Consider the following 18,551-nt stretch of genomic DNA (forward strand, 5'->3'; position numbering starts at 1 on the left):
TATGTTCCAAGGTTATTCCTGAGTTATCCCTAGGAGTGTAAATAACTCCAATTTGTATTTCAAATTTATTCCTAGGAGTGCCACACTCACATCTGTGATGTTGGTTTTTATGCTCTCATACCGAGCTGCTGATGAAACTATTAAGTGTATGTCACTGAAGTTAATGCATGGTCTTAGTATTTAGAGCCCTGTTAGTGTACTGATAGTAACTGCCTTCCTCTTGCTATTTCCAGTATATCGAGTCATCGCAAAACCAGAGGTTCTGGTCCAATGTGCATCTACCTCACAGACAACAGGCCTCAAGAGCTGAAAGTCCTGATATGCAGTGTTGCACAGCTGCCGAGAAGTTCCAGAACTACAAGTCCTTCTTTTCGTATTTTATCCCAACCGCCCTTCCTCTTCCCGAGGGCAGTGTGGGCTCTCAGGTCTCGGTTCCTGGATATGCATGGTCCTCGGGCGGATAGGTTGTCCAGCATCGGCCTCAGTGTCATCTGCACGGTTGGGAGAGGAGTGCTTGACACAGCTTCCCTCTTTTGGCCTTACTATTTGCCCTTTTTATTTAACTCTTGGCCTTTTTGACCCGGCAAACTCAAGAAGTAACAAGGATAATGTTTGGCCCAGAAGAATTCAAACTTTTGCTCTATGCTGAAGACGTCTTATCAACGCTAAGGTCCCTGGGTACCTCCTTCTCAATGGTGGTGCATTGACTTCAGTCATGTGAGAAGGCCTGTGTCTAGAAGAACAATTTTAACAAATCAGAAATACTCAGTCTCACAAAAGAGAGAGATGTGGGAGGAATTGTCAACGCAACTCCTGATCCGATGGGCCAAATCATCGATTAAATACCTTGGGGTCCACCTAACTGGAACTATCGGTGACTTATGAAATGCCAACTAAGCCCCCTTGATGGCAGCTATCACAAGGAACCTCCACTCACGGAGAAAATTGATACTCTCCTGGCTGGGCAGAATTAATACTGTTAAAATGAATGTCCTGCCCCACGTTTTATACCTTTTCCCAAGCCCTCCCGAGATGAGTGGTTCCCACATACCTGAAGAATATCAAAGATGACTTATGTAATTTATCTGGAAGGGCGGAGCTCCCAGACTCATGCCAAAATTGGTGATGCAGCCCCAAAAATCTGACAGTCTTGTGGCCCAGAGTTTACCCCACTATTATGCAGCAATCAATATATATATATATAGTAGTAGAATGGTCCATGTTGGAGAAGAACTGGCAGGGAATGGGCCATGCAATAGTGCGTAGGCCCCTCTGGGGCTTAGTATGGTTGAACAGAAGCAGCAGACCACCCAAACCATATATTAGCACCCCAGTGTCCATAACCCTCAAGACGCGGGACCTAAATGATGAGTCACATGGGCAGGTGGCATTCCCCCATCCCCCTACACGCCCACACGCTATGACTTTACATTCACCCCAACCGTGGAGGAACGGGCTTGCCACAAATGGTAGGATGAGGGCTGTACAATGATTTTGGACATGTACAATAACAAACTCCTGAAGTCCTTTCTGCAGTGCAAAACTGCGTTTGCATTCCCTTAGTCTAAGAGGTTCCGCTATGCCCATTTCTGGCACTGCGTAGCACATCCTGCCATCCACACTGGAGCTACCAGAGCTAAATTACCTTTCAAATCTATTTTTTCAATCCAATAGGCACATGGGGTAAGACCTCTGCACTATATCTCAGACAGGACGCGCCCCCCCCAACCCCCACCTAGATACACAAAAGAGGGTGGAACAATCCTTGGGTTTGCAGGGCACCACCAAGCAGTGGATCAATTTAAGGATGGATATATATTCCTACTCCACATCCACACTAGAGGGAGAAATACATTTTAAGGTCCGATATGACTGACACTACACTTCCCACAGACTACACTCCATGTACCATAACGCGTCTCGATACCAGAGGGTGGCGCGGGACCCTTGGTGAAGCACTCCATATATGGTGGGCCTGCCCAGTGATCCAACCCTTCTGGGAGACAGTCTCCAAGTTCCTGCATGAGGTATTGACATATTCGAGCCCCTTCACACCAGAAGGTGATGCGCTTAGGCCTCAAGCGGACAAACCTGAAAGGATGAGACAATGCACAAATGGTACATGTGCCTTCTGTGTCTGGAAGCTGCGAGATTGACTGTAGCCTACAAGTCAACTTCAAGAAGGTGGAAAGTCCTGCAGTATCACGCAGTGGTACCATAGACTGTGGACAATATTAGGCATGGAAGTTTGACAAGTAACATAAATGGTACCCACCTAATGTTTGACCTCAATTGGAAACCGCTCTACGAACAACTTAGTGGGCCCTGCCAATTCAGGTCTTCTACCACACTGGAGAACCCTGGGCCTCTTCCATTACTGCAGCACTAAGATCTTACACCCTTGCACAAACACATGGGTTTTGAGTGCGGTGGCTAGGACAAGATGTTATAAGGTAGGCAGTAACTGATTTTATGAGGGATGCACTAAGAGGGGGTGGGGTTATACTTTGCCAGTTGAGGTTGGGGAGGGAGTTAAAAAGGGGACTACGTGGACAAATTCATGTATCTTCAAGAAAGCTCTGTTGCTGGAATACTAAAGTGAATTCTGTAACCATAATTTGCTTACTGCCTATATTTGAATCCATCCTTGGATAAGGCTGTCCTCTTTCTTTAAAACGTATTTAAAGAGATTTAAAGAAAATGGTCACATGGAATCTGTCAGGCATTAATGGCTATGAAATGGTATAGGGTAGGTACATTCCCTAGATGGCATGCAATAGGGATCACGTTCCTATAAGAGAGCCATCTTACAGATGCAAGGTACGGAAGATGTGGAGGCCAATTGTACTCCTTCACATATTCAGCTTGCACAAGGAGAGCATCAGTAAGGATAGCACCAGGGGTTCCCCTCCTCCACCACTACTAAAAGGCAGATTTATAGGACAGATATGCTCTAATGTATGGACTAATGGGCGGAGTGGAGGTGTGCCTCATTAATTCACCAGCACTAAATGTTGATGCGGACAGATTTCTGGTCCATGTTAAAATTGATGACACCCTGCATGGACATCCCCACAGGTTGGGCAGAAGATTTTAACTGTATTTTGAATGGTGAAATAGAAAGACATCCCGCCTACCATGCACAAAACTGGCAATGGTCAAGTCACTGAAGAAGGTGATGAGCAGAATGGACTATATTGATATTTGGAGGGTTCTCTACTTGGCTCGGATGGAGTAGTGCTGCCACTCAACCATACACACAACACACTGCAGACTAGATATACTGATCACACAGGACTTCTGGCTGAAAATTCACGTGCCACAATATTTGGGAAGATTCCTTTCAGATCACTCACCATTAATGATAGAGTATAGTGGTGAGCTGGCACAGGCTTGAATACCCACATAGCGGCTCAACTTTGGGACACTACAACACAGGGTCTTTAGGTTGGAAATACAAGTGCTGATAGACACTTTTACCGAGTGCAACTTGGCTACAACTGCCAGCCACCAGAACTACAGAGTGGGAATCATTAAAGGTGGTTCTGAGGGAAAAAATCAGCAGGTAATACAGGAGCTAGAAAGCATGGTCTGTCTCAACAGGAAGCGTCATTAGCGCAACCACAAAGTTAAGGCCTCGGGCCCCCACGAATGAGGCAGAATTCTTGGAAGCTAGAATTAAAGTGTGGCAAATCTGGACAACTCCAGAAAACTACTGGTCGGGTTACTGAAAAAGGAGAGGACTGTTTCCATGATATTGGCTCTGTATAGACAAGATGGCATCATAGTGGCTTCCCAGATAGGTGTCAATGAGGCCCTATCACAGTTTCGAACAAAGTTATAGAAGCAACCAGGAGACACCGATAGTGGTCTCTCAATGAGACCCAGAGAGACAACTATCTGGGACACGTGCAACTTCTAACACTCACTGAAGGCCAGAGAGCCGAGAAGGAGTTAGACCTTCAAAAAGATAAATTAGTTGAGGCCTTTTGGGCACTGCCCAGGGTAAAGGTGACAGGCATTGATGATCTCCCTCCTTGAGTCTTATCGCACTTTTGGTGTGTAGTTCTCGAATAGCCTACCAAAAGTGTAACGAGAGGCCAGACAGCTTAGTATTCTGGCAGAGTCTCTGAGAGAAGCCATGTTAATTATGATGCCCAAACCTGATAAGGATCCCACAAATCCGGGGTCATACCAACCAGGATTTAGGATTCTTCTTCTCATAAATTCTAGTGAATAGATTGCTTTGCATAATGGGATCCTTAGTCCACAATGATCAGAGCATCTTCAGTCTTGCCTGTAGCGTACTCATGAACATCAGAAGGCTTAGTTATATGGTGCATGAATTGAAGCCAAAAGGATTGAAAGCACGCTGGTAGCATTAGTTACTGAGAAAGTGTTTGATACGCTAAACCTGGAATATATGTTTGCAGTGTTAGAAAGCACGGGCTGTTGCGGGGAAACTTAAATAAAGAATACAAAGACATGTCTTCTCTTTGGCAAGGCAAATAAAGCTTTATACTGTTGCAACAGGAAGAGTAGCTATCTCCAGACAGCTGGTCTCAATTTGCTGCTTTACAGGCAGCCACTTTTATACTTAGTCAGACAATGCTTGTTACAAAAGGTCAAATAATGAATTACTTAGAAATTACATATTGGTTAAAAGAACATTTTCTCACCTGTGTCCCTAACCTCTTAACCTATTTCTTAAACATTCTTTATTGCAGTTATAACAACACTTAACAAACTAACTATTCACTACTCTTGAATGCGTGTGTATTTGCATGTATGCTTTGTCATTCTGCTCCCAAGACCTTTCAATCATATTCTGTGTGCTCTTTGCTAATTCAATCTCCTGCTCCTATTCTTTCAGTCACATTCTTAATTTGCAGAGAACCCAGAATGCGTGCATGCTAAGACCATAAATTCCTTCATGCTTACAAACACAAGTTTTCCTTTAACTAAGACCTTGAAGGTCATGCACTCCATTTTCCAGTGAACTATTCTTCTCTCTGGCATTAGCAAGAGATTTAGTCCTGCACTGCTCTTTCACCACGTATACTTTTATATAGCTTTGTACTGGTGTCTGCTGTAATGTAATTTGTTCACATTTTATTTCCTCTATAAGATGTCTTTGTCCCTAATTTTCTAGGATGGATCAGACTTCTGTGCAAGGAACTCATGGCCCAGCTGAAATCAGGCGTGCTGATATCAGACAGGTGTAAAATAGACAGAAGCACCAGATGGGAAGCCTACTATCCCTGCTGCTTTTTGCCTTGGCAGTGGAGCCATAGGTGATAAGACTAAGGAGGGTGATGCATAAACGGGGCATTAAGGTGGGAGAGAGGGTCACATAGTGTCAATATATGCGGATGATACATGAATATATCTGTCACAGCATCAAGAATTGATTAATACACTGGGGGTACAGCATGAGGATAACCTGGCACAAGTGTAGGTAACGTCACTAGGAAGCAATACTGGAGGGTCGCATCGTAATGGTTAAGACCCATCCAATATAACATGCATGCCATCAGAAAGGGGCAAACACTGAAGGACACATGAACAGGAAACGACCACTTAGGGAGCCATAAGCTCCCTTGATACGCACAGAAAATGGCAGCCTGAAATTCAGATGTTTAAGAAAGAGGTGAGGTACTAAATACTTAAGATACAGACGTACTTCAAACAGGAGCTGTAATTACTATTGGGGAAGGTCACTGTGAAAATGACTGCCTGATTTATGCTAACTTTAAAAAGGATAAAGTGCTAAAAAATATTGATCACTTTTAACTAAGCTTATTCCATCCTATTAGGTGGCCACTCGAAACTACAGCGTCCTAACTTACGACGTACCAACAAATACAAATTCTTAAACGAACAGTCAACTTTCTACCATTCAATTTCTTAACAATAGGATTTTATTTTACCAAATTAAAGCGGTCAAGACCTACAGGAAAAAAACTTGCAGTTAACGAAAACAGTTGTAACAAAACACATGATCGTTCAATTTTAAAATGTGGTCCATAACATGCAGATCACACGTTACCTTATAGTTTGCTCAAAGTAGATATCGTCCACAGAGGCAGTAACACAAGGGCAGCCAGCATGTTTTTCAGCTAAAAATTACAAACGAGGAACTTTTATTGCATAAAAAGACAGCTTCTTCTAAATTGATATAAGTCATCAAAGGGATGCACAATAAGACAGTCAATCACACTGACGTATATGCTCATTCAACTATGAAAAAGTTGCATGCATTACTCAATCAACCTGTATTAGTTTTAATTTAATCCGACATAAGTATTCAGATTCTGTATAAGGCAGCTGTTCAAAAATAAACGTCTTTGTGGTGGAAAGGGACCATGGATTTTATTTTCATAAATGACAACTAATGTTTCATAACTTGACAGCACCTGAATTTTGCTAGTGCTCCTGGATGGCTTAGAAGCTATATTATTTTCAGAATTTGTTACAGCACAATATATAATAAACCTGCTTGGGGGCCCTTGCCATGCCATGGAGAGGACATACTCACAGCAGAGCAGAATCACAACAATGAAACAGTCAGCAGGTAAATTCCTGGGAACTTCACTTAGATAATCAGGACAAAGGGAACTCATTGCTATGTTAACTTAAGTATCACTTCTCAGCAACCAATTGTGAGAAAATATAATAGTGAAATTATCATAGGATATCTTGCAATTAATGTGAATTAGTATTTAAAAAAAGCATTAATAAAGAAAACCTCTTAAAAAAGGTTGTTTTCCAAGCTGGCCCAAAGAAAGTAATTTACTTAAAGATGATTATTACTTGTGTGAGACACATCAACATCAGAGTTTCTTTTCCCTACAATCAATGCCAGAAATCACCTACTACCCATCACCCCTTTCTCATCTCCCAAGTCCACAAGTCAAGACATAAAAAAAAAAAAATACAAGGTGTCAATAAGTAACACAAAAGCAAGTTTGTAAGCCTTATGTTTACAATCAGTATGAAAACAGTGACAACAAGCTCTTAGCTTCCGAATATTTGCAGAACTATAAAACAAGTGGGTTGAAGAGTCTTAAAATCAATGGATTGCGACGATGGGAATACATTATCTTCCATTACATGCATCAGATATCTCTTTATCTAATCAAAAGTAGAATGGAAGGCCAACATTCAATCCTTGCTGCCTCTTGAGGACTCCAACCACATCCCCATCACATATCTTTGAGAAGGACAAATATTTTATCTACATGGTCCACTGGCATGCCATTGAAGGACTGAAAGATGAAAAAAAATGAAAATCTGACTGAAGAAGCAAAGGTCTGCGTCTTTTCATCTTAATTTAAAGCACAAAGCTGAATCAAAGCACCATTCAACTAAATTTGCCTTTGAATTACTCTGAGAAGCGGTATACATATACACTTCCAGAAGATGTACAAGGTTGAGGTGTTACTAAGAATTATTTACGAAAAGCTGCTGACATTTTGTGCAGGTCAACTCCTAATCTTTGTAGTACTTAAATTTCTCGGCTGTGCAGTAGAATCTATAAAGTACAAAATAATTAGATTTCTTGAAACCACCTGCTTGATCAACTTGTTAATTAATCATAGGAATTTTACAACAATGCTTCTTGCATATTCCAGACAGTCATTGCATTATGTTCGTGCTCAGACGCATCATACAGCCTCGCGTCATGTCAAAAATTCTTTGAATCTTATTTTATTTTCAAATATGAAACTGTGAGTTGTGGAAGGTTGTGCTGCTTATGAGTGCCTGAGGAATTAATTTCTTTATTTGCAGTTATACATAGTGCAAACCAGACCCAAAAATTGTTAAAGCTCTTAAATAAGAATAAACTGTGTACATACGCATATTTATTTTGTCACATAGTATAGTTTAGTTGGCTTTTACTTTACATAAGACTAGTTCCAGTTTTCATATATTAATTAATTGATTTGAGAAGGGAAAGTTTGTAGATCTACAGTCTGCTCTTACGTATACAAAATTAACAAGTCAACTGCATGTACGTTAATGTAATTGGCAAGGCTTACATTTTGGTGTGCATTTTACGAAACCCCAGCAACATATGATCACCCTAAAACATTTATGCTTTGCTCAAAGTCCTTTGTAACAGACCTGCAACAGAGTCTGCATAGGGAATACAACTGGTTGGCTATGGGAATAAGTGGTCACAGTTTTGATGTGAGCTTCGAATGAGCTTCCAAACAGCCCAGAGTGACCCACATGGATGAACCAGGTTTTAGAAGGGCATGCTTTGCTCATCTTTTGATTGTTTAATCTATGCAGCAAGGGGACACCTTCGGAAAAACTAGCATGAAGGACGTGGTGTAGCAAACAACAATCCATTTAATGAAATAATGCACCTAAAGTACACTCGAGCCATATTAAGAAGGGAAAAAAGAATATGAATAAGTAAAATGCCAAAGAATAGAATATGATAGAAGGTTCAAAAGAAATTCAAAGAAACCATTTCATCCAAAACAAATGGGAAATTTCATAATGAAAGTCAGTGGGAGCTGTAAAAATCTAGTACAACCTACAAAAGCAACAAGGACCAACTTAGGCTACGCACTATAAGGAACATAGTAAGAGCAACGTTGAAGCGTAGATTTATCTTAGTGTTTTACAACCCAATTTGTGTTTAGAGGATAAATATTTATCAACCTGGGTAAAATAGTAATCTGCATCCGAAAAGGTGTAATGTAATGCAAGGTGGATGAGTAGGGAGCTGCTTGTCACCCTGGAGCGATACTAAGCAACGTCTTAAAAACTGCTTGATCCATGTTGATAAATGGATGAGATTTAACCATCTCCAGCTAAACGGGGGCAAGTCCAATATCGTGCTCTTTGGCAAAGCTATTGACCATTGGACGCAGGACTGGTGGCCGTCCAGGCTGGGCCCGTGTGCTGCCCATAAGAACGTGGTCCGTAATGTAGGATTTTATATGGACAATTGTTTATCCATGAGTGGTCATGTTAATCATGTCGTCGGCACCCGTTTCGGTGTTATGCGTAGCCTATGAAAGGTTTTTAAATGGCTTCCCTTAGAGGCACGAAGACCTCTAATACAAGGACTGATTATTAACAGAATGGATTACGGCAATGCCTTATTGCTGTCAATAAATGTAGATCTCGTAAACAGACTTCCGACTCTTCAGAACACGGCTGCCAGATTAGTCCTTGATCGCCCATACAGATTCCCATCGGCAACATGTCTAAATACTCTTCACTGGCTCCCAGTGAAAAAACGAACCCTTTTTAAAACACTATGTCTAATTCATAAACATATGTATGGAACCGGGCCAAAATATTGGCTGTCAAAGTTACGTTGGTATCAACCATCCAGGACACTGCTCTCTAGTGATTCGGCCCTGCTGACCCCCCTTAGAATTCACACTGCTAGGCAAGGAGGCCGCGTGTTTTCTTCTTTGGCTCCAGCGTCTTGGAATAAAATGGCTTACTATCTTCGCAGCATGCCAGACCACAGCAGTTTCCGCAAAAAGTTGAAGACCTGGCCTTTTGGAAATTAGTTCAAGTCTGTTTCCTTTCAGAGCTGTCTGCAAGCGCCATGAGACTTTGAGTGATTTGTGCCCGATACAAATGTCCCTGATTTGATTTGAGGGTATTCAGACACCGAGAAGGTGAGAATAGGCGTGTGGTGAGGCTCCAGTAGGAGTCGCTTGAAGAGTTACATAACATGTGGAGGATGTGGAATCATGCAGAGGTTACGCCGCTGACCTGGGACTTCATGGTGAGGCTGCTGTCCAGGATGAGCTCTAGGTTCCTTGTGTGGTCGCTTGAGGCGAATGAGGGTCTGGGTTCAGCGGGCCACCAGGTGGAGACCCAAGATTAGCTCCTATTCCCAGAGATCAGCACTTCAACTTTGTAGGTGTCGAACTGGACAAGACACACTGATGATGGATGGAATGCAGAGCAAATCAAACATTCACCCCCAGTCAATAGATCTGGAATAAATCTTTTGTTCTTTTGCTCGCCATGCCACCCCAGTTTAGACCCAGCCATAGGCAAATCTTTCTTGACCCGGTGCCTCATGGGAACAGTCCAGCCCAAACTGCCAAGCCAGGTTCTCCCTGTACCAGAAACAAGCATCCTGGGGCCTGTTTTGGGGCATCCCCCCTTATCAGCCACACTAGCTTGAATCAAGTGGTACTGTGAGTTTGAGACCCACGTCTGGGCATACCTGGCGCACTTTGGACGAGAAAGCAAAAGACACACAGATGATGGACGGAATGCAGAGCAAATCAAACATTCACCCCAAGTCAATAGATCTGGGTTAAAGCCATTGTTCTTTTGCTCACAAAGCCACCCCAGTTTAGACCCAGCCATATGTAAATCAGCCTTGAGACTGTTGAATTGGAGGCATTTCTCTTTAATCCTATTGCAGACGCTTATCATGCATTGTTTGAAGTTGGCTTTGGTGGGGACGGTCTTGACCGAGAGGGGAAAAAAAAGAAATTAGCTGGGTGTCCTCAGCATAGGAGAAGACGTTGATTCTGTGGGATCTGAAGATGTTAGCAAGAAGAGTCATGTACATGTTAAGTGTGAGGCTGAATGATGATCCCTGTGGGACTCCGTAGATGAGGCATTTGGGATCTGACGTGAATGTCATGAGCCTGACTCATTGCGTTCTTCGAGAAAGGAAGGAAGCTATCCATTTGAGTGCTGGTTCTCCTATTTCCGCAGTGTGCAGTCTGGCAATGAATGACTCTGTGGTAGGAGACGATGTTGAAAGCGGCGGAGAGGGTGAGGAGGATGAGGGTGCAGGCCTGTCCAAGGTGTGTATTCCGTCTGTGGCATCGAAGAGGCTGTTTCTTTGTTGTGGTTGTTTTGGAATCCTGATTGCGAGTAGACCAGGAGTTTATGGAATTCTAGGTTGTCAGAGAGTTGCTTGTTGATGGTCTGCTCAATGACTTTGGCTGAGAAGGGAAGCAGCAAGATGGGTCAGTAGTTGCTGAATACTTCGGGTTGGCTGAGGGTTTTTTTTTTTTTGGAGGAGGGTGTTGACTTTGGCAGTTACCTGGGAAGATGGCTGTCTTGAGGAAGGCGTTGATGGTGGTTTGTAGATAGGGGTCTGTGAGGGACCCTGAGTGGACCGTCTTCATTATTGCTGCAGTGTCCTCAATAGATAGAAGGTTCTATGCTGTCAGTTGGTAGTCTTTAGTTGATGCAATTATCAGGCTGGGAAGATCGATGGGGGGGGTGGCTGAGGTTCAAAGTTGCTGTAGATCTTAGTGATTTTTTAGTGGATTAAATCAAGGAGGGTGTTGCAGAGTTCTTGTGTAGGGTGATGCTGTTTGCAGCTGTTTGGTTGGTGAATTCCTTGTTGGTGGTGAAACTTTCTTTGCATTTGTTGGAGTTAGATTGGATTTTCTGGGTCAGGCTGGTTTCTTGGTCTCTTTCCCTTCATGGTGATAGTGTCCAAGTGTGGCGTTGTAGGAGTTTGAGGTGGTTCTCCATTTACTTTTGAGTTGTTTGCAAACTCTATGGTACTTGGAGGTCAGTGCTGTAACACTGGTGTTTTTTCAGGGGTGCCGGTGTATTGGCCCAGGTGGTGATCCAGGTGTTGTTGGGTCATTGAGGAGGTCGCTAGTGGGGTCTTGGTAGTGTAGTTGAAGGCCGTTGAGCCATTCTTTTTCTATAACTTTCTTCCAGTAGCAGCTTGGGGTGTTGCTAGACTCCTTAGGGGTGGTTGGTGGCCCCATTATGCAGTGGTGCGGAATTCAAAAATAAGAAATTTGAAAAAGTTGGTGAAGCAGGTATGGTCAAAAAGAAAAGCACCAGCCAGGAAAATGTATTTTTCAGTGACTAAGGCTCGGGGCATGGTTTTTGGATGTGGTAGCGCACACCCATTACAAACCATACATTTTCGGGGGCATGCCTAAACCAGCCATGATGGCGGATGCGTTTCTCTGAGACTCCACGCGCGGGCCAAACAATTGGCATCCATCTGCCACATAGGGTCCCCAAAAACGACCAAGGGGCGCAGGTGAGGTCCAACAATCGAACCATCAACAAGTGGCCCTGCAGAAGAACACAAGAAAGAAGGGGAATCAACCGTATTTCGATGGCCGCGAGATCAACGCGCATGACCCCAAAATAGCGGCTGCCTATGGACCGCTGAAAACAGTCTAACGGCATCCCCGATCCCCAGCGGTGCCAAGCTACAACGGAAATGTCCTACCAGCGGCAACTAGAAAGGAGACACACGTCCTTTCCCGCCGATGGTACAGAGAGGTGGGCAGTAGTGAAATTACCGCGGTAGAAACCACCGCATCGCTGCCATGGAAGCGAGAATACCGCTGAGACGAGGTGCGCAATCAAGCCGGAAACCCCACAACGACCAGAGCGGACCGCACCGCTGGGCATGTGAGCCCCATGGAGACGACAAAGAGAGTGCAGGGGGAGCAATCCCAACAACGCCACGCAACCTGGTGGTCCCTAACTGAGGCCGAATCACGAAGAGGGCACCCACGGAAGAGGGAGCAGCGCAGCAGTAGCCAGGAGGCGAGAAACAGCAAGACCATCAGCCAGTCGGTGAGTCCCAGCTTCCCCCTTTCTCCCTCTAACCCCTCAGCCTCAATCGACAACGGGACCCAAGGCCCAACACAGGAAGGACACCGGGGGACCCTGGGGGTTGGAGGTCATCAGGACCTCTGGAACTGCAGGAGGAGGGGGAGAAGAGCAGAACACTCTCCCCCCCTCCGCCATCCCTTGAAAGAGACCAGAATAACGCCGCAATGAACCGCTAAAGCCAGAGACACAATCGGCAGGCCCCAGGGCTACCATCAGTGGGGGAGGACCAATAACGCACACGAGCCAAGAGAAGCCCAACCACAACCTCGGCACCTAATCGCAGGACTGTTTCACTCCAGAGGCACCAGGTCCCCAACAGGGAACACCTAACAATCAGCAGCAGGCACGAAGGAAGAGCCGGGTAGGAAGTGCCACATTCCCCCCTCCAACGGCCCCAACACACGGTGGGAGACACCACTCACGCGTGCTAGAGAGAGAAAAGCAAGCCCTTGGCCGTCAACGAAACAGAAAAGGCCAAGTGACGAAACCATGGAACGGGGGGCCTCCCCCACCCATCGCCACAAGGACAAATGACCTGCCCGGCCCACGCAAAACTAAAGAGACTGATTACCAATCACCGGTGGCCAGAAATCACCCAAACTAGACCACTACCGAGACACCACAGAGGCTTCAAGGTCCCAAGCAGCAGACAAGAGCAGCAAGCCCACTACCAGGACACGACCATGGGACACTCAAAGGCGATCGGAGGACCCCAACCTTCCAGCTTGACACGAAACAAGTCTCCAACCCCTGAATCTCAGGCTGAAGATAAAGACCACAACACCACCATGTCGGACAAACTCAACAGGGTCTTAGCAGCCATAGAACCATCGCGAGTCACTATGGAGGAGCGCTTCGGGATGCTAAATCTACTGCAAAACAACCACAGAAAATTGGCGGACAAAGTGACGTATGGGGACAAAACCCTTTCCACGCTGCAACCCCAGGCAAGAGCGCAACAGGACTCCGTAAAAAGACCTACAAGCCTGGGTAATGACACTTGGAGAGAAAACCGAGGACTTGGAAGGGCGCTGTAGGCACAGAATTCTCCGTATACTGAACCTACCAGAAGGAGGAGTGGTAGGAAAGGACCCCATCAGATATGTGGAAGCCTGACTCAAATCATTCACGCCACAAGCGGAGCTAACCGCCTTCTTCTAAGTAGAAAGAGCGCACCGCGTACCAGCAAGACGTCCACCCCCCGGGCTCCCTCCCGTGGCCACTACTCGTCAAACTCCTCCATTTCCGTGACGGAGACACCATACTCCGAGCCGTCAGGCAAGATGGTCCCATCACAGTGGAAGACAAACAGATCATGCTCTTCCAGGACTACTTCAGAGCAGTACAGCGACGAAGATCATCGTTTCTGGAAGTAAAGAGACTTCTACGAGAAAAGAATGTTCAATACTATTTGCAGCACAACTCAAAGTATTACACAATGAGGCTACAGTTTTTTTTACTGACCCGAAGGATGCCCTGAACTGGTTAGAACCGATAATGCAAATTAGCTCAAACCAGAGAAACACTCTAAAGTACCAAACAAAGGCATACAGACCCCCCACGTCCGCAAACAAGGGGCACCCAAAGTCGAATTGGGTCACAACTGCAAAATAAAAAGCTGAAGTCCCCGAACTTAGAACAAATTATAGCGGAACGATGAAAGGCCCTACAAGCAGCAGCGGAGCTGGGAGCGAACCTAATAGCCTTGGACAATGAAGATGGTCCCCACATCTTCACACCCGAAGATGATCCCCAACAACTCAAGCAGCTACGATGGGAACTCAGAGACTTTATCGACAGTCACCCCGCAAACAGCAGACACATTCATATAGATACCATAAGCAGCGACCCACATATGGAACCCCACATTAGTGATCCTTCGGCACCATCACTAGCGCTACCTAACACAGGCAACTGATGGTCACGACACGTACTCACTTGCACCCAAGGCCCCTAGAGGCCATGCACGCAGACCCACAGGGCCCACTCTCCTCCCCAAAAGGAGCCTCGGAACCACACGTGGGCCCGGAAAGACCCCCTCAAGATACACCAGAGGGTACATGTTGGCACCAGTTTGGATGTGCTGTCGGTTGCGGCAGATCCCAAGCATTGGGTCTTCACCCTCTTACAGTTATGGTTCAATCCCACATTGCACACCATCCCCACCCTCGAACATAGGGCTACTGAACCCAACGACAGACTTGGGCCAAGCTCTAGGCGCACCTCCCAACTGGGGAACCCCAGTCACGACTTTCAAGTCGCCCTCTGTCCCCTACGAAATCTACATACCTCCATGACGCCAACTACGGATTTTAAATTTCTCACGCTAAACGCCTGTGGCATACACACCGCACGGAAGCGTTACGCTATTTATAAATATATTAAGCGCCATCAGGCGCAAATCATGCTACTACAGGAAACACAGTTCACTAGGGGGGGAACTTGACAAACTCCAAAAGCGCTGGCGGGGCACTTTTTGCGCTACTACATACTCCGCATATGCACGAGAGGCGCTAATATGGCTCAGACCAGGGACTCCCTTTATAGAGACCAACAGGAAAACTGACACAGAAGTAAGATACATACAACTGGAAGGTCCATTAGATGGCCAACCAGTGCTAATCAGCAGTATCTATGCACCTAATTCAGAACAAACAACGTTCTGGGGGGACGCTCTAAAAGCTTGGCCTAAATTACCGCCTCACCAAGGCTCCTAGGAGGAGATTACAACTGCACGCTCGACCTCACCTTAGACAGATCCCACCCTCCCATCCCCACCTCCCACACCCATGTGCAAACAGCTTGCTTCAGAGCATGGTCGAACCATTGGTCTTTAACGGATGCCTGGCGACACACACACCCGACAACTAAACTCTATTCTTTCCACTCCATTCCCCACAATTTACGGGTAAGACTTGATCGGTTCCTATGCACACCCACAATTCTCCCCAGGATCCAACACTCAGACTATCTGGGCAGAGTAATCTCAGACCACAACGCACACATTGTGACCCTCCGATGGCACCCGCCCTTACCATCGATCCCTACATGGCGATTACCACGGGACTGCCTTGAGGACCTGGTATTTAGGCAGGATCAGAGAGAAAGCATCCAACACTATTTCACCAAAAACGCACACACTAAGCCATCCAGAGCATTAGAATGGGACGCCTTTAAGGTGGTAATGAGAGGAGCCTGCATTAGACAAATAACAGGGGTGCAAAAGACACTAGAGCAAACCATACAATTGACAGAGACACGCCTGGCGAAATTATTAAAAGACACGGACACTGGTGCGATACCCCTCACACAGCTAACAGAAGCCAAGACCAAATACGCTGAAGCCCTCGCAATGGAACCTCTAGCAATCAGGCTCCGCGAGGGAACATTGGGGCATTCCATCAGAGGATCAAACTTGCAGCGTGTCACTATACGTAGATGACCTTCTAATCTATATTAGGGACATCACCATGGTCCTCTCTCTCCTCTGGGCCACACTGAACAACTTCGAGAAAGCAGCGGGCTGAAAGTAAACTGGGAAAAAATCCACTATCTATCCACTCCACCCCGACACTACCCCACGAGAAATACATGCCGGGCGATCAGACTGGCCTGGAACGGAGACGCTCCAAGATACCTGGGAATCAGGCTCTACCACACCCCGAAAGACCTCCTCGAGGGTAACCACTACAGAGCTCTAAGGGGCATCAAAACCCAAATTCACTTTTGGCGCTCGCTACCCATAGGGAAGCTGGCCTTATCAAAAATGGTGGTGGCACCTCACCTCCTCCATTTCTTTGCAAACGTACCAGTAATCCCTCCACAAACCTTTTTCCGGGAGCTAAACTCCTTACTAATATCACTGATCTGGGGGATAGGACGCCGAAGGGTAGCCCTGACCATGGTACAATTACCAAGGGACCAGGGCGAGTTAGGAGCCCCATCCTTCGAGGCCTATTTTCTCGCAACACAGTTACAGTGGCTGTCATGCTGGACAGCCAGACGCCATCTAGATGAAACAAGTACAAAATCAGGGCCCCTGACAGTACCCGCGGTACACCATTTCCTCCTCCCAGGACCCAACTCACCCGATCCAGGTGACGGTGGCCAGGTCCAGCATGCTGTGACTCCACCGCCTATCACACAATACACCACTCTACTCCCCACTGCTACCACTAGCAGGCCTCCCCCGGGGACATGGCCATTACATGTCCAAAGACATGCAGGTCTGGACAGGATATTCACTCACAGAAGTGGAGTCCCTGTTCACGGACGGACACCTTGCCTCCATCGAGAGTCTGGTGGAAGGGAGTGGGCTACCGACTGGCCAGTTTCTCCTGCACAGGCCAATTGTCTCCCACTACAAAATGACATCGAACGTACCGGAAGGAGAACTGAATACACACCCCACACTACACACAATACTGAACATGTGCATGGGCCACCATCTTATCACATGGCTCTACAGAATCATCATAGAGCTCACGGCCACTCCGCTCAACCGGCTCCGATTAAAATAGGAGGAGTAAGTCGGACGCGCACTGCATGACAAAGAATGGCTGATGTCCCTAGAGCACCACAAGAAAGTATAGCGGAACCAGCGATTTAAAAATATCCAAATCAACATATTGCACCCGGCGTAACTGACACCAGCGAGGCTTAAGCGATTCTACCCTACGACACAGTTCCAATGCGCATGCTGTCACCTACCCAGGGCCACATTCATACACATGCTCTGGACGTGTCCCAAGCTACAGCCATACTGGTCAAAGATACACAACATATTTGTGACCACAGGCCTACTGGGCCTTAACCCCTTCAGTGCCCATGACGAGCTGGACTCGTCATGGGCTGCGGTGGCGCTGTGCCCATGACGAGTCCAGCTCGTCATGAACTCCGCCCGCTAATGGAAGGCGCGGCACTGGGCGGGCATGCAAGGGGTTAAGACGTGGAAGGTCTGCACCCTAGGAATATTCAGGCATAAGGAAGGGAGGAAAATAAAAGCATGATTCCCATCATTAGCCTTACTCCTAGAAAAACGAAACATCTCAATAAACTGGCGCTCACCCACAGGTCCTGATAGAAGCCTGGAGAGGGGCCGTAATGAAATGGGGCGCGGCGGGGGAAGATGCAATTAGCCTAGAAGAAGCACGAGGGATACGTCGCCACCATATTTCCATGGAATGGGCAACACTCCTCCAAAGCTTTAAACAAACAAATAAGACACCCGCTGAATCCCCGAGAGCCACCCCGACGGCACCGAGTCCCATAACTCCCAAAACCCCGCACACAAACACACGCAGAAATCCCTTAAATGTCCCCCTCACTCCTATACCCGCCACACATAGATATCACACAACCATCTCTCCACCCCCAGGTTATCGTATACATCTACGAAAACTACAATAGAAAACAAAGCCCAAGTGCAGCTAGGCCTCCCAAAACGACACGCTGACATTAGCCCTATACCCACCCCAACCACGCTCCCAGAGTTACATTCCCAGTTGTTTCTCCCCTTTGTTTTTTCCCTTTTTCCTTTGAAAATAACAAACGTATGTAATCCATAGCAATAGAAGAGAGACACGAACAGTGCTCAAGAACTAGAAACAGTAAACAGACCCAGAATATCCCTAAACCTACATCATGCTAACACTAGACATAACACACCCACTTAATCAGACCATATCCCAGCGATATAATATAATCTAAAGTTTATTAATTGCCATTTACGTTGCTACTGCATACTCTGTTTGAATCAGAAAACTCAATAAAAAAGATTTGCAAAAATACAGAGAATACAATTTCAATTGAAATGGCCATTACATTTGCACAGAGATACACTTTATTGATAAAAGTATACAGTGCACAAACGCTAGCCTGATAATGTAATCACCTAGTGTATAGATTTGTTTTACTTCTACTAAACAGAATTACAAAAAAAGTGC

The 18,551-nt window shown here is 45.9% G+C and overlaps 1 protein-coding gene across 15 annotated transcripts in view; it reads right to left on the reverse strand.

The window, feature by feature from the left end:
• Positions 1-18,551, reverse strand: part of ACOT11 (acyl-CoA thioesterase 11) — a 749,239-nt gene that overhangs the window by 359,547 nt on the left and 371,141 nt on the right. For all 15 annotated transcript variants that reach the window (XM_085602549.1, XM_085602548.1, XM_085602556.1 and 12 more), the window contains one exon: positions 6,050-6,119. In XM_085602549.1, the coding sequence (XP_085458675.1) occupies positions 6,050-6,119 (70 nt within the window). The remainder of the gene's footprint in view (positions 1-6,049; positions 6,120-18,551) is intronic.

This window comes from Triturus cristatus, chromosome 4_2 (assembly GCF_964204655.1).
Source record: "Triturus cristatus chromosome 4_2, aTriCri1.1, whole genome shotgun sequence".
Classification (NCBI taxonomy): Eukaryota; Metazoa; Chordata; class Amphibia; order Caudata; family Salamandridae; genus Triturus; species Triturus cristatus.